Source organism: Prionailurus viverrinus, chromosome A1 (genome assembly GCF_022837055.1).
Source record: "Prionailurus viverrinus isolate Anna chromosome A1, UM_Priviv_1.0, whole genome shotgun sequence".
NCBI lineage: Eukaryota > Metazoa > Chordata > Mammalia > Carnivora > Felidae > Prionailurus > Prionailurus viverrinus.
In genome coordinates, this window is record NC_062561.1 from 106,331,746 (window position 1) to 106,348,258 (window position 16,513).

General features: G+C 40.7%; 1 protein-coding gene across 2 annotated transcripts in view; it reads right to left on the reverse strand.

Moving 5' to 3' along the window:
* The window catches only part of FBN2 (fibrillin 2), a 257,700-nt gene that overhangs the window by 19,948 nt on the left and 221,239 nt on the right, over window positions 1-16,513 (reverse strand). For both annotated transcript variants that reach the window (XM_047859972.1, XM_047859981.1), the window contains 9 exons: window positions 16,034-16,162; window positions 15,482-15,601; window positions 12,676-12,801; window positions 11,839-11,991; window positions 10,797-10,862; window positions 10,361-10,486; window positions 9,653-9,772; window positions 8,649-8,771; window positions 8,067-8,198 (listed from right to left, as the gene is read on the reverse strand). In XM_047859972.1, coding sequence (XP_047715928.1) covers window positions 8,067-8,198; window positions 8,649-8,771; window positions 9,653-9,772; window positions 10,361-10,486; window positions 10,797-10,862; window positions 11,839-11,991; window positions 12,676-12,801; window positions 15,482-15,601; window positions 16,034-16,162 — 1,095 coding nt within the window. The remainder of the gene's footprint in view (window positions 1-8,066; window positions 8,199-8,648; window positions 8,772-9,652; window positions 9,773-10,360; window positions 10,487-10,796; window positions 10,863-11,838; window positions 11,992-12,675; window positions 12,802-15,481; window positions 15,602-16,033; window positions 16,163-16,513) is intronic.

The window sequence follows — 16,513 nt, forward strand, 5'->3', positions numbered from 1 at the left end:
CTTACCACTGCTTCATGTATACTATAACTTCCTTTTGCAGTAATTGAAACAAAATAATGGAGTATCTCGTTTGGTGGTCATTTCACAGAGTCATTTCATTATGGGTGGTAACTTAATTTAGAACATTTCTGACAATGTCCTATTTTTTGTTTATTTCCTTACTAGACTGAGTATACAGTTTTAGTTCAGAATCATTTTCCCTTAGAACGTTTGGAAAATATTGTTCCCTTGTTCTCTTTGACCCAGTGTTACTGTTCATTTGCAGAAAGTCTGGGTTTTCTCTCTGGAAGCTTTACAGGTTTTCAACTTTGCTCTCAGCATCCTAAAATCCACTATGCTGTGTCTTGGGGAAATTTTTCCTCCCTTGCAGGGAAAAAACAATTATTACACAATAAGAGAAATAGACAAATTTTAAGATTATTTACAAAAATATTGAACTAAGTTATAGATTTAAAAAAGGTACATTTTTTTTGTATATTGTGTACTATGCAGTGTCTGTTATTTCTAGAAGTTGAGGGTTCAAGGTCGGCCTTCTTGATCTAATCCCATCCCTGATGTCATTAACCTTTATTTTGATTTGTTTTTTAGTTGTCTGAATTATTTTATTTTTTGGATTTTTTTTTAAGAAGGGCTCTTGTTGGATAGACGGAGTTCCTCCATGTCTGGTGACGCAAAATAGAGCTTCTATACTTGAAAGATGGCTAGAGAGGTCTCAAAGTTTTAGATTACTTTTGTTCTACCAGTGGCATGAGAATTAGTGTGAGAATTTGTAAAAAGTAGCTTGATTTCTTTTTCTGCCTTGTAGATACTTTGTTTTTCTGCTTGGTTGCCTGAAACCAACGTAATTCACTTTTTTCTTTCCCTTTTTCCATTGTTGAAATTGGTAACTTCACTAGGGAGTGTCTTGGTGTGATTCTGCACCACCTCTAGAATTTTGATTGCTAGCATTCCACGCTTTATCCTTTGAAAATTTCTCAATGGCATCAGGATTGCCAATTAGTCGCCTTTCCACTGTTGGCTACTCCTGGAGCACTTAGCGCTGTCTACTCCGTGCCTGATGCAGTGCAGACCCATAGGCTAGAGGCAAACACACTACCAGGACGGTCTCACTTCAACTCGCGATTCAAACCTCAAATGGGAAGTAACACTCCCTTGACAATCTTACTGTATTTCCTAGTGTGTCCATGCTTCCATTTTCTAAAATGACTACTGTGCAGGGCGACAAGAACTCCTCCAACTCCCCACTATGAACCCCCCCCTATCTGGCCCTCACTTTCAAACTCTTGTCTTTTTCAGCAGCATACAGATTCCCTGGTTTTTCTCAAAGGCCAGTCCTTGCACTTGAACTCTGGATTGCCTTCCAGGAGTTCACAGTTCTCCTTTTTCACGGAGTTATTCTCTTAACACACATGTTCTAGTAACTTCCATCTTAAAAAACAATCTCTTTTAATAATGTGTCATACCTCCACCCACTACCTCATTTGTGGTCCCCTTCAGGACAGATTTCTTTTTTCCCTCCTCAGTACTCCTATTTTATTCTATTTTATTTCCAGTTTATTGAGGTATAGTGTAAAAGGATTCCTCTGTCGAGTGAATTAACACACCCATTACCTCACATATTTATCCTTTTCCTGTGAGAGAATATTTAAGTTCTAATCTCTTAGCAAATTTCCATTACACAGTACAGTGTTGTCAACTGTGAATCACCATCGTACACATTAGATCCTCAAACCTTATTCATCTTATAAACTGTAAGTTTGTACCCTTCTACCAACCTCCCTATTTCCCCTACCTCAAGCCCCTGGCAAACATTTTTCTACTCTTTCCGTGAATTCAATTTATTTTATTTTTTTAGATTCCTCTTATAAATAATACTGTGCAGTATCTGTTTTCCTCTGCCTGGCTTATTTCACTTTGCATAATGCCCTCTGGGTCCATCCACATGTTATCACAGATGACAGGATGTGTGTACATTTTCTTGATCCATTCATCCACTGACAAACCCTTAGGATGTTTCCATACCTTGGCTATTGCCAGTAATGCTACGATGAACACTGGAGCTGACAAGTTTTTGAGATAATGTTTTTGTTTCCTTTGGTTATATACCCATAAACGGGATTGCTGGATTATATGGTAGCACATATTTAATTTCCTGAGGAACCTCCAAAATCCATACATAGTGGCCTTAGTCGTTTATGTTCCCACCAACAGTGCCTAAGGTCACAGTGCACAAGGGTTCCCTTCTCTCCACATCCTTGTCGACGCTTGTTATCTCTTGTCTTTTTATGACTGTCCATCCTAAAAGGTGTGAAGTGATATCTCACTGTGGTTTTGATTAAAATCAAAACCTGATGACTAGTGATGAAGAAGGCACCAAATATAATTACTGCTTCTCTTTCTATATCCTGCAATACATCTCAGCAGCATTATACACGAGTGACTGACCACTCTCTAACTGGTCTAATGAAAACTAATTGAATAGTCCATCCTTTTAATTGTCATGAATCCTACACTGACCTGGAGAACTTCCTCTCTTGCTGGTCACTCATTTTTGTCTTCTAAGTATTTTTCACCGCACTAGATTTTGGAGGGTTCAGAGCTCAGTCACTGCGTTCTCTTTCTTGGTGTCTCTGTGTTTTCTTTCTTGGTGTCCTCATCTGATCCTGTGATTTTTAAGTAACTACCTGTTTGCCAATAATTTGTAGTCCTGGCTCATAAACAAATCTGTGTACCTGCTGTTACTGCTTGGAAGGGTCATACATTTCTGACAGTTAACTTGGTCGAAACATTTTTTTTTTCTGTGTTTCCAATCACACCTGCTTCTTCCAGTCTTTTCCTTATCAGTTAATAGCCATCCAATCAACTATTCAAGTAAACTGCTAGGATTTGTCTTCTCTACCTCTCTTCCTTCTTCCATATCCAATCAGCCCGTCATTAAGTTCTGTTGATTATGTCCAGAGTAGATTATAAATCTAAGTCCCTTTCACCTCTGGCCCTTATCTGAGCTTCCTTCAGCTCTGGGATGATGAAAACAGCCACCTAAGTGAACCCTGCTTCTACTCCTAACCCCTTGTGCTGCATTATCCACTAGGAAACCAGAGATCTTTTAAAAATGTACATCAGGCAGTAACAATAACACAAGCGAAATTTTACTGTATGCAAAGGACTGTCCTAAGGGTTTGTATGAATTAACTTATTGGATCTCCCCAACAATCCTATGAGGTAAGTGCTCTCCTTATTCCTATTTATGTTTAGAGTATGAATTTGAGGCACAAAGTGAAACCAACTTGCCCCAAATCCCAGAACTAGGAGACATGAATCTAGGTTTCTCACATTCATTGTCCATCTGCAGGCCTGTACTCTAAATCCCTCTGCCACGGTGCACGCACCACAAAATCAGTCTCGTTACCGTGGCCTGCCGTGCCCATGACCACCTTGGGACCTCACTTCACACTCCTCCCCTGGCACAAACTCCGGCTACACTGGCCTTCGTTCTGGCCTGAGGCATCTGTACTTACTGCTGTTTCCTCTTCATTTCTAGGCCCCGGCTCAGACGTCACCTTGTCACAGAAGCCTTCCTTCAATGGATCTTCTCAAATAGATCCCATTCAACCACTAAATCTTACTTTCTTAAAAAGACGTACCACTATATGAAATTTGTATGTCGATTAGTTGTTTGTTTGATGTCTGTTTCTCCCTGAGCAGAACACACGTGACTCGAGAGCAGAGTGGGGGCAGGGGGTGCGGGGGACACCCTGCCCTAGTTGAACACCCTGTCCCAAGAACCACACAAACAGCAGGTGTTTGATGAAGTGTAACTGAATAAATGACTATTTTGTACTAGCTTTTCGTGGGGCAGTGTGTTCTCATATACAGGCTTAAATATTTTCTACAAAAATTTAATTCCACAAATGCTCAAACATGTTCCAATTTTTTTCATTTTTCCTTTTTTTTCGGGGGGGGGGGGACTTCGTTTATGCAATGTTGGATTTTTTGGTCTTCCACCGGTACCATTTTGTAATGAATCACTTCCATATCCACATTTTTGCTTGTGTTTTCATCCTTGGCTACTTTTTATTAAGTCTACTGTGATTGGTGTACCTGGGTGGTTCATCTGGTTAAGTGTCCGACTTTGGCTCAGGTCACGATCTCACGGTTCATGGCTTTAAGCCCTGCATTGGGCTCTCTGCTCTTAGCGCAGAGCCCGCTTCCGATCTTCTGTTTCCCCCTTTCTCTCAAAATGAAATAAAAATATTACAAAAACGCTACTGTGACTAACCTCTGTGATGGCTTTCTTTCCTCAGCTCTGCTAGACCATTCTCTTTTGATACTGCTCTATCTTCATTTTCAATATCTTCTATTATAATTTGTGTTTAATGGTGTCTCTTAAAGATCACAAAAACTGTTTTTCTAAACTTGTCCTCTTCCATTCCTAAGGTGTTTTGGCCCATTTCTTGTTTATTTTCCTGTCTTCTCCTCTGCCTCATACGTATACGTTAGTTGTGGTCTCGTGTAACTCCTCATCTTTGATGGACTTTTCCCAGGTCTACTACATGCTACAGCACAGCGCAGAAGCACATCACCAGTGCTGAGCAGGGTGTGACCCAGCTTCACTTCACGTCTGCTGTACGAGCATTCTCTCACCACATCAGTTATGCTCTCTGCCCGTGGGGCATGCATACCAAGTGTTTTTTTGTAGTTTAGGAGGTCACTGTGGCTCTGAGTAAAGTCCTCTAAGTCTTGTCAACTGTTTTCTCTTTTACTTCTCTGGCTCTTCACACCGAGTGTCGAACTGGTTTCTCTCATTCACCTGTGTCCCTAATCTACTCGAAGATGCTGGATGAATTCTTTAAATTAGGGTTGGTCACTTTGAGAGATATCTGTATTCTGCTCCAGTCTAAAGAAAAGTATGTCACTGAGCCTCAAAAATACGTATTTTTGATTGAAAATTTTACATTATTTGAAAGATACTCTTCAGAGTCTGTAGTTGGGACCATTCCTCACTTAAACACTCTTCCCTCCACTGCCGCATTTCTAAATCTTCAGGGGATGCAAGTGAGGTAACACATTTTTATTTCATCATCTTAAAAGCAAAGCCTTCTTTCCCCTCATTAATATTTCAAAATGCATTTTGAAATAAATTTTATTCATTTCAAAATGAATCCCCAAAAGCATTCTGTCAAGACTTTCATGAAAATTTAATGATCGTGGTAAAGTTTTTCTATTCCTTACGTTTTTCTATTCATTTATTTGCTTACTTAAAACGAATCACTGGGGCATAGTATATCATATAGTCGAATTTCATCTGTTGTATCTGGTAAGGGGTAAATATCCAAATATATAAGTAACTCATACAACTCAACACCAAAAAAAACAATCTGACTAAAAAATGGGTCAAGGACGTGAGTATACATTTTCCCAAAGAAGATACACAGTTGGGCAACACACACATCAAAAGATGGCTAGACATCACTAATCATCAGAGAGATGCAAATTACAACCACAGTGATCTATCACTTCACTCTAGTCAAAATGGCCAAAGTTTGGGGCACCTAGGTGGCTCAGTCGGTTAAGCAGCCGACTTTGGCTCAGGTCATGATCTCTTGGTCCGTGGGTTCGAGCCCCGTGTTGGGCTCTGTGCTGACAGCTCAGAGCCTGGACCCTGTTTCAGATTCTGTGTCTCCCTCTCTCTGACCCTCCCCTGTTCATGCTCTGTCTCTCACTGTCTCAAAAATAAACAAAACGTTAAAAAAATTTTTTTTTAATGTTTCAAAATGGCCAAAGTTAAAAAGACAAGAAATAACAACTGTTGGCAAGGATGTGGGAAAAAAGGGAACCCTCAAACACGGTGGGTGGGACTGCAAACTGGTGCAGCCACTATGGAAAATAGTAATGGAGCTTCCTCAAAAAATTAAAAATAAAAATACCCTGTAATCCAACGATTCCCCTACTGGGTTTTTACCCAGAGGAAATAAAAACACTCTTTTGAAAAGATATATGCACTCCTTTGTTTACTGAAGTATTATTTATGATAGCCAAGATATGGAAGCAATCAGAGTGTCCACTGATTGATGAATGGATGATGAAAGATACGGTATCTACACACAGCAGAGTAGTACGCGACCATAGGAAAGGATGAGATCATGCCATCTGAGACAACATGGATGGATCTAGAGATTATTATGCTAAGTGAAATAAATCAGACTGAGAGAGACAAATACCGTATTATTTCACTCATATGTGGAATCTTAAAAACAAGTGAACAAACCAAACAAACCAGAATGAGACCTATAAAAATACAGGGAACAAACTGATGATTGACAGAGGGGAGAGGGCTGTGGGGATGGGCGAAATGGGTGAAGAATGAGTGATGGAGAATGGGAAATACAGGCTTCCAGGTATGAAGTCACAGAAATAAGACACAACATAAGGAATATAATTCGTGATATTGTAATAGCAGTGTAGACTGACAGATGGGAGCTACACTTGTGATGAGCACACCATAATGTTTAAATTTGCTGAATCAGTATGTTGTATGCCCAAAAGTAATTTAACATTATATTACAACTATACTTAAAAAATTAAAGAAATTTCATTTGTGATTACATTTAGTTTTCTTTATAGAGATTTTAGATTTCTTACCTAAGTCCAACTTTTTAGCTTATAATATTTTTAGTTTCTGTTGTGTTTGACATTTTGGAGATAATTTTGTTGTATTTAAGTCTCACTGTACTCAGCATTTTTATTATGTTTTTATGTTTGTGTGTGTGTGTGTGTGTGTGTGTGTGTGTGTGTGTGCGTGCGTGTGTGTGGCTTTATCTTTCATTCTGATTCGGACATTTGTAAATAATTTTTATTTATAATAATATCTTGGCTGTTTATAATAGCATTTCTAATTATAAAAACATGTCTGTATAAAACCAAACCTCACTACAAAGAGTTTTCTGATGATCAAAAAGAGTTCTTTCTGCAGAAGTTCAGCTTCCAGCATGCGATCATGAAAAGCCTGAGGATCAGAAATGTTTTAGAACCTGTATCTTCTCTAGCGTCTTTTCACAATGAAGAAATTACAAACGTATAATGCTGCCCTAGGTCTTTTCTTTGAAAAAGGAAGAAATGGGATCATAGAATACTAGAGCTAAAACACTTCACCCTTTCCGTCTCTTCCTCTTCCTCCCACCCAAATCACGTAGTTTCTCACTCTGTAGATGAGGAGACAGAGACAAAGAGAATGAGGCCACTTTTAAGTCACCCAGCTCATTTATGGCACATCCAGGACCAGAAAACGGCTCCTGATATGATCATGGTGCCCATTGCCTCGCTCCCAGGAAATATACATATAAATGTAGTGACTGTACAATGTCAAATTCAGCTAGTTACCAAAAAAAAAAAAAAAAAAAAATCCAGGCATAAAAAATAAACATGTTTATAAGTATTTTAGCTAGATGAAATTCAAACACACATATATGTGCAAAAAAATTTTAAAAAAAAGATACATGGCAGGTAAGCACATGAAAAGATGCTCAATGTCATTAAAGAAATTTAAGTTAAAACTACACTATGATGCCCTTATACATCTACTCGAATGACTAAAATCAAAATTCTCGGGTTGCCTGGATGGCTCAGTCAGTTAAGGGGGAGAGACAGAATCCAAAGCAGGCTCCAGGCTCTGAGCTGTCAGCACGGAGCCTCATGTGGGGCTCAAAGTCACGAACGGTGAGATCAGGATCTGAGCCGCAGTCGGATGCTCAACCGACTGAGCCACCCAGGCTCCCCTTGGGGTTCCTCTTTTAAATTTTTTTCCTCTGTATTTACTTGCTTGCATATGTACCCGCAGAATTATGAAAAACAAGAAGGCTTATGTAATCTGGGACAGGCATAACTGCCTGTGCATCATCTAGAAGCTGTTATATTGGCATGGACCCAGACATAGAAGAAATCCAGCTCTAGCACAGCCTTGAAATACCTAGAAAAGTAGTTGGCTTGAAGTTAGGATGATTTGGAAACAGTGCTCCAAATGTGTCTTGAGCTAGGGGTCTTAAATAAGCAGACCCTTCAGGCCTTACCTACACAGCCTTCTCCGTCAGGCCGTCGGGTCATCCCAGGCGGGCAGATGCACATGAAGGTGCCTATCAGATTCTTGCACATCATGCCTCTAGATTCACAGTCATGGAGACCTTCGGCACATTCATCCAGATCTAGAAAACAGTTTTCGTAGGAAAAAGATCAAAACAAATTCCCAGGAGCAGGCTATTGTTTTGGAGTTTTAAGTCTTAGTTCCGGTCTTAAGGCTCTTAAAATGCTATTGTGTGACAGAGGAAGGAGGAGCCCGATATTTTCCAATTGTTGGGTATATTCTAGACTTATAAAAGTTTCAGCATTGATCCCAATGAGAAGAAGTTCAGGGAAGGACAGTCTTTTCTTTAATAAGAGCCCAAGATTGTGGGTTCTTCAACCTCTTTTATCTTTGACTTGCTTAGGCAGACCATCAGGTGTCTTGTTACCTAGACATGGAAATCTACCAGCAAAATCCTGTCAGATACAGGGCTGTAAACTCTAGAAGAACATAGATGAGAACTGTAACTTCACTGCAGTACACTTCCAGCGTGGCAAATAAGTTTTAACTACTCTCTTGTCCATGGCCTTACCTTTGCACATCTTCTGGTCTTCCCTGAGGGCATAGCCAATTGGACATGTGCATTCGTAGGACCCGAAGGTGTTCATGCAGCGGAAAGCACAGAGCAGCGGGTTCTGGGCACACTCGTTGATATCTAATCAAACAAACAGGTAAGCAGGGACTGAGCCTAGAGTGTTAATTGTTTAAATAAACACTGCTGTATTTACTTAGCAGTCATCGAGAAAGCAGTAATATAATAGAACCTCCACTCCTGGTATGGAGAAGTGAGCACCTAATAAACTCACCCTCCGACAAATAACAACCATAAACCCTGAAAACAAAAACAAAAACAGAAACGACTACCTGAAGTAGTCTTTAGTGGTAAGTTGAAACTCTGCAAACAACCAGCAAGAAAGAAGTTCCCAATATTTTTCTTTTTCTGAAATTACGCTGTGGATGGACATAGTCCTGCCAGCAGCAGGGCCTGGCAGCTAAATCTTCAAAAGAAATGTTCTGAGCTTCTATGCATGGCAATCGGGGGAGGGAGCTGGGGGCAACCAAGGCTGCTCAAGAGTGAGAGGGAATCCTAGATGGGAGAGGGCTAGAGATAGAGAGACACTATTTTGCATAAAAGCAAAAAACTTAATCTGAACCTCTGTCTTCCACGGGCCTGACAGTCTGCTTTTATGTTCATCCAAGTTAACAGCCTGCTAAGACAAAAGCATCGGCATTCTGCAAAGATATCACTCACAATATCCAGGGAATAATCTAAAATTAACCTCCTGCTGGGGAGCTAACTTCAAGTGAAAATACCATCAACAGATGCTGACTCTGACATGACTGAGATGCTGGACCTATCAGACAAGGGCTTTAAAATAGCTGCTGTGACTCTACTCTCACCGAGGCAGAGGAAAAGAATACTTGTGATGAACATAATCATCAGTAGAACATCAAAACAATGAAAGTAAAAGAAGAGACAGGAAAAAACCCTTTCTAGATCAAGCAGAAGTAGTATTTAAGGGAAGTATCACTTGCCTTCACAATTCATCATGGGCCCTGGCTCAAAGCCTTCATTGCAATTGCATTCAAAACTCCCAATAACGTTGGTGCATGTCCCATTCCCACACGGATTGCCAATGGAACATTCATCAGTATCTGGGAAAAAAAGGAATAAAAAAGTGCCCCCAAGTTTAGGGAAGTTTTAGCTTAATATGTGCATGCCCACGAATCACATCCATCCACCTGGCCCTCACAAACTGCCAGGATCTGTACAGGCCACACCTGACTCTGCACCGTCCCTGCCATTAGCTGGCTGGCTTGCCTTTATTCAGTACAGAGGACCCCAAAGGATCAAGCGTGCAAAGCTCTGAGTCCTAAGATAGCCATGCTTTCCCTAAAAATCACAAATCCAGAGAGGGATGTGGTCTTCTGCTATAGGAGCAGGTGCAGAAAGTCACAAAGTAAAAGGGACTTCTCTCCCAGTTAGTTGCTCTGCCAAGTATAAATCTCTAGGCACATCAGAGTTTGTATATCTGGTGGAAGGCAGAGGTTGGGCACCTCTCTCCATGTTCACGTAAACCAGATCTACTAGTAAATGTAAAAAGGGAGAAAAAGCAGTTATTACTAGCTGCTGATACTGGCTCTGTAAATCCTCCCACCACCCAGGGCACCTGGGAGACCTTCTGCTGAACATGAGAAATGGAATGGAAGCTTCCAAATATGTAATGTGGAGTCAGCACTCACCCACGCAGCGTACTCCAGTGTAATCAAGGTTGTAGCCCATCGGACATTCACAGCGGAAAGAGCCATCTGTATTGATACACTGACCATTTGAACAAATGCCTGGGCTCTCAAGGCATTCGTTGACATCTAAAATATAGAATCGTCCATAAACTTCCTCCATATAAAAGGAGACATCACAACCATGTGTATTTATTCAACACAGACTTAAAATTTATAAAACACATAAACATTTCTTTTCACCAGATAAACAGATTGTATGCAATATACAGTGCAGTTTTACAATGCTGAAGATAACACATGTGATATAGAACATTGTGTACATATGTTAAAATATACTATATGTGATACAGTAAAATAAACGTGATTTATAGAACAAATACACAAAAATGTATTTACACAAAAAAAGACTACAGGAATAAAATACATCAAACCACACCTTCACGTGTGTCATGGAGACTCGGGACAGTTCCGTGGCCGTACGGACACAGGTCCTGGAATGCAACTACAGAGAAAAACACAAATTCCCCATTGACTGAAGAGCCTCAGTTGTGGGACAACTTAAGAACTGATGGAGGGTGTACATGAAATTAGACTTAATTTCCATCTACAAATTGCTTTTGACAAGTCTTATTTTATTTTTATGATTTACTTCAAAAGCAACCTGAGCCTTTTTAGAGAAGGTCACCCGGGCTTGCCCAGCTCCTCCCAGAGTGCTGCCTACTAAGGGCTTCCGGTTCTGTTTGCTAGTTTTTTTGTTTTTGTTTTTTTAAATGTTAATTATTTTGAGAGAGGGCGTGTGGGGGATGGACAGAGAGCGAGAGCGAGAGCGAGAGCGAGAGAGAGAGAGAGAGAGAGAGAGAGAGAGAGACAGAAAATCAGAGAATCCCAAGCAGGTTCCTTGCTGTCAGCACAGAGCCCGACACGGAGCTCAAACCCACGAACCAGAAGCCTGGGATCATGACCTGAGCTGAGATCAAGAGTTGCTCGCTTAACTGACTGAGCCACCCAGGCATCCCTTATCTGTCTGCTCGTTCAGTGCTGAGGAGCCCATGACACACAGAAGCCACCTCCGACCTAGAGGTCAGGCTAGTTCCCAGGTTGCTGGGAGGCACCTACAACTCGACTACGCTAACAACAGGAGACCTGGGAAGCTCTCGGTCTCACCCTGCAAATGGCCCTCATGCTGACTCAGCATGAGCTTTCCCCCCCACTCCTCGCATCCCCTGCACTGTACCTCTCAAATTCATTCCTCTGAAAGCAAGTAATACGGACCTCGGGGGGAGAAATGAACTAACAGTAACTCTAACCTGCACTCACATGTGTTGAATACACACGCTGGAAAGAAACCCCTCACACTAAGGTGACCAGTTTAGACGTGAGGGAGCCATTTCACCTTCGCAATATTCCTGAGTTCCATGGTGACCGACAAACACATTCCCAAACCAGCACAAAGTGGAGTCTTACACGCCTGCTCTTACCTTCGTCGTCTTTGGGGCACAGCTCACAGGGGTCGCCCCAGCCCTCTCCTGGCATTTTACTACAGCAGCATTTTGCCTTAGTGGTGTTGAAGGCTTTGGGTACAGAACACTTTCCATTTTCAAAGTTGGTGAAGCAGAAGCTCTGGCGGGTATCTAGTCAAGAGAAAGCAAACATCACAGACCTCCTTCCTGGTCATTTAAAAAGATGGAATACTTCGTGTATAACTTTCTGACGGAACATTTCTCACGGGCCGAACACTGGATGCAGATGAGGTCAGCAGTGAAAAGACAGGTCTGGCAATCCCCCAATGCTGATTTCACATGCCAATTTAAATTGACCTGTCTATAAAATTTTACATACTTATCTGAAATGTTAAAAGTGTTTTTATGACGTCCCTAGGAAATCTGAGAAATTACGCTCAGTATTAAAATTATTTCTGTATCTCTTCTATTGTTATGTTATAGCCTCACACAAAAAAAATTCATGTAAGTTTCAGTAAGTCATATCACATTAAAAGCAACTCATACAGCAGAGTACAAAAAATTTGGTCCAACGACAAATGGAACAGTGAAGCAAAAACAGTAATAATAATGATAAGCAAATGAATGAAAATAATTTTTCAGTATGAAATTTAAAAAACTGCGGAAACAGGGTTGAAAATTCACAGTACCTTAAAAGGCGTCCAGTACATTTAGTGTTGAGACCTAGATTTTTAACGCAGACGTAGTTGCCACAGACACGTTCTTTGTAGTGACAAACACTAGCATGATGGTTTACTGTCTATCTGTGAAGTTCCTAAGGTCAAATTATGACACAGAAGTCATTCCAAAGCTTACCAAAGCATCTCCGTCCATTATCAGACAATACAAAGCCAGGCGGGCAGATGCACTGGAAGCCCCCAGGAGTATTGGTGCAGGAACCAAACAGACAGATGTTGGGATCTTCGTCGCATTCGTTTATGTCTGGACGACAGCAGGAGAATGTATGAATTCAGGCAGATCAATACACTGTTCAGTCTTTGAAAATAAATAGTTTGTCCATACTACAATAACCCACTAGCCATTGATTATTTAATACGAAACACGAATACATAATGTGTATCTATAACTTGATCTTTAAAAGTAGACGATTATTGCTTCAAAAGTCAAAGACTATATCCAGATTCAACCAACCATATGGCCCAGACAGCCAAATAGAATTCTAGCTCCTTGCAGTGGATCCCTAGGGGTGTGTGTGTGGCTACCTGACATGACCAACTGCTCAATATCCTCCAAGTGTCACAGCCTCAGATGGTCTCCTTCTCTCATGCTCCTCTCTGCCATCCGCCATCCAAATTAAGATCCCCGAGTCATCTTTCTTCTTCCCCCTGACCTTTTAACCTTATGCAGGCAGCATGTGACCTGCTCCTTCAGCCTCCTCTGTGAATTCCACTCGACCTCACTGCCCGGATTACCGTAAATCTCCTAATAGCCCGCCGCATCTCTGTCTAGTCCCTTCACAGGGCCACCAGGTTGTTTTTCTAAACCACACATCTGCTTGAAAATCTGTGCCTGCTGGAACCAGGATGACTCGGACGCGGGTCTGAGAATTTCATCATTCCCACTCATCCCAGAACGGTTCCTTCAAATAAGGATTCCTTAGCAGTGACATTTGGCCTTTGTTTCATTGGAAGTGCTTACTGAGTTGTTTTACGTAAGTGAATAGACATTACATAATTCCAGCCACGTGAGACTGTAAGTTCCATGGGGACATGACCTATGGGTCTGTCTGGGTCACTGCAGCACAGCTTAGTCTAGCACGGTGTCAGGCACATACTACATTCTCCATTTGCATTCAGTCTTCTGGGTTGGCCACTTGATGCCCCTTACCACACTCGAGTTGGCTGTGTTTGCCAATAGCCTTCTCTGTTCTGTTCCTTTTTTTGGTGGTAAATTCCTATACAACAGTTAAGAACCACCCCAAGTGTCACCAATCCATTGTGATGGGCTTCCCTGACTTTCTTTTTGCCCCCACCACCAACGTTCACAGCCTCACCCTGAGCTCCCTCTGCCTTAATGTACCTCCAGTACAGTGTCTGACCCAGTGGATTGCAAGGGTATCTTTACACAGTGGGTTTACTTACAAAACAGATCTTTTCTCTTCTGCAGTAGGTTACCAAAGGCAAGGGCTGTATCTTTTTGTAACCCCAGCACCTAAGAGGTGCAAGGTGTTCACTGTTACGTACGGTGAAAGTTGTCATCAACTTGTATGTGTATACAGGTGTAGTAAGTATATGTTCATGTTAAGTGTGTATATGGTCACATTAGAAACCATTTCATTTGGAAAAATTGGTAGAAGAGATTCTAGCCTGAAGGAAATAGTCTTGCAGTGCAGTTAATTAAAAGTGTACTTTTCAGAAATGCAAAATAGGAGCATTGGTAACAGTAAGAAAAAAATGGTTCTGCAGTTTAATAAAATGTTACTGAGTCAGAGATTTCTTTTTTTCCACAAAGAGAAAAAGCAGCTGAGTCTTTCTGACACAAAGAAGCGTATGTATCTTTTCCCTCCTAATGGTGGACATACCACTGCCATCATTGTTCCACAAAGGGATGTGTTATAGGAAAAATGAAGAACTGAGATTAAATACGGAATAAAGAAAATGAAAGGATCTTAAACTTTTCAAGAAGGTTTTTATTAAGATGCTTCTAGGATTTATTATCTTTTAAGTATTAAAAACACTAGGCAATTTTACAGCGCACTACACAGATCAAGAAAGGGAAAAGATATTAAGGCCCAACTGGTAAGACTAGGGATGATATCTCCACTATATGAAATCACATGGACTGAAAAATAATTAAATTTGATCAAGTAAACGGTTTCCTTCAGTTCTGTCCATATAGGCCCCTTGAAAGTGAACAGTAGAGCTACAAAGAATTTTTGTTTAATTGGACAACTACAAGGCAAAACAAAACAAAACAAAAGCAAAAAACCCTCAGTGATCACTTCATGTTAGAAGAACCACACCAAGATGGTGCTTCTGAATTTCAACAAGACTGTAAAAAATAATTTGTATAAAAGTGAAATTAAGTAACTGTAAAAAGGTCGGCCTTCATCATGTTCACCAGGCAGTTCTGGAACCCACTTTTGATGTGGTTACAGTGTTCTTGTATGCTGGAGGAGTTTCAGCATAAAAACATCTGTTATGACAAATGGATTAATATTTTCTGTTTTGACATGAGGCCTTCCCAAGGAAAAAAATGTCTCAACGGCATGGTCAAGATTTTCTGCTCCACATTTCTAGGACTCCAGACACCTTTAATAGCTGTTTTAAAATTGGTTGCCAAAGATTACAATTTTTGTAGACTCTCTTTAAATTCAGGAGAAAGTCTCTGTTGACATTTGGAAAAAAGATCAGAGTGCACTGAAAATTCTCTCACTAGTATAGCATTTCTGTTCATGACCAGCCCCACATCCCTAAATTCTTTATCCCTACGTTCAAAAGGATTCTGATGGTTCCACAATGCAGATGTAGTCTGCTACACGTTGCATCCCCTAGGTCAGCCTGCTTGCACTGGTTTGGATTTAGTATACTTCCAAAGGGTCTTTACCCAACCTGTCTTACACCAAACAGCTCGTGGACCTCGGAACAAATGTTAACCTTACCGATGCAGTTCTCGCTTTTCACTTCATACCCTGGCGGACAGATGCACCTGAAGGACCCTTCCAAATTCTGACAGGTACCAGGAGAACAAGAGCCAGGAAGGGCAACACACTCATTAGTATCTTTAAAGAGAAAGGAGAAAAAAAAATGATTTAACTATGAGATGACTGCTGCCAAACGATACTAACATGAATTCAACTTGCTCTCTCTGATCTGTCAGGTCACTATGGACAAATTTGCCCTGAGATACTCTTTTGACATCTGGAGTATTACTCATTTGGCAAGAGGCTAATTTTCCTGATTTGTCTCCTTTGTCTCCTTTTATGGAGACATGGATAGCCCCAAGCTCTCTTCCAATAAAAGCATTGCAGACAAGTCATTCCCAATTGTTGGCGTTGTCCTTACACCAAAATTTCCCATGGTATCTTATTTTCGCCAAGTGATCAGATGATCCCATGACATGTGAATGGAGTTTCCAGGTGTGTGTGTAGGGCTGGGGGAGTCACATCCTTATTTAACAAAATACAAAGACTTTTTATTGTGTTGCTACTTACCTATACAGTTCTTGCCATCTGGAGTAAGTTCATAACCTTCATTACATAAACACTTGAAGGAGCCAATTTCATTAAAACACCGTCCATTTCTGCACACCTGACCAAAAAAGGAACTGCACTCATCTATGTCTGTAAGCAAATGAGAATTAGCTTTCAGGGAGAGCTCTTACATGCATATGATGTTACACGTTGCAATGTCAAAGCATACTCATTGGTATGCATTTACAAACATGCTTCATTACAATTCCTCATCAATACAGAGAAAAATGGCTCATATTATAAGGATCATGTGACTAAGACCATGTAGATCCCTAGTATATCTCAACCATACTTTTTGATATTAATATAACAAATTTATAACCAGATAAAAACTGAAGGTTTACATGTAGTGAAGACTTCCATTCTTTTCAAATGAAAACTATTTCTTTTCCTGGAGACAAGAACGTATACAGATTTAACCTGACAGCCTAGTTTGCAGAT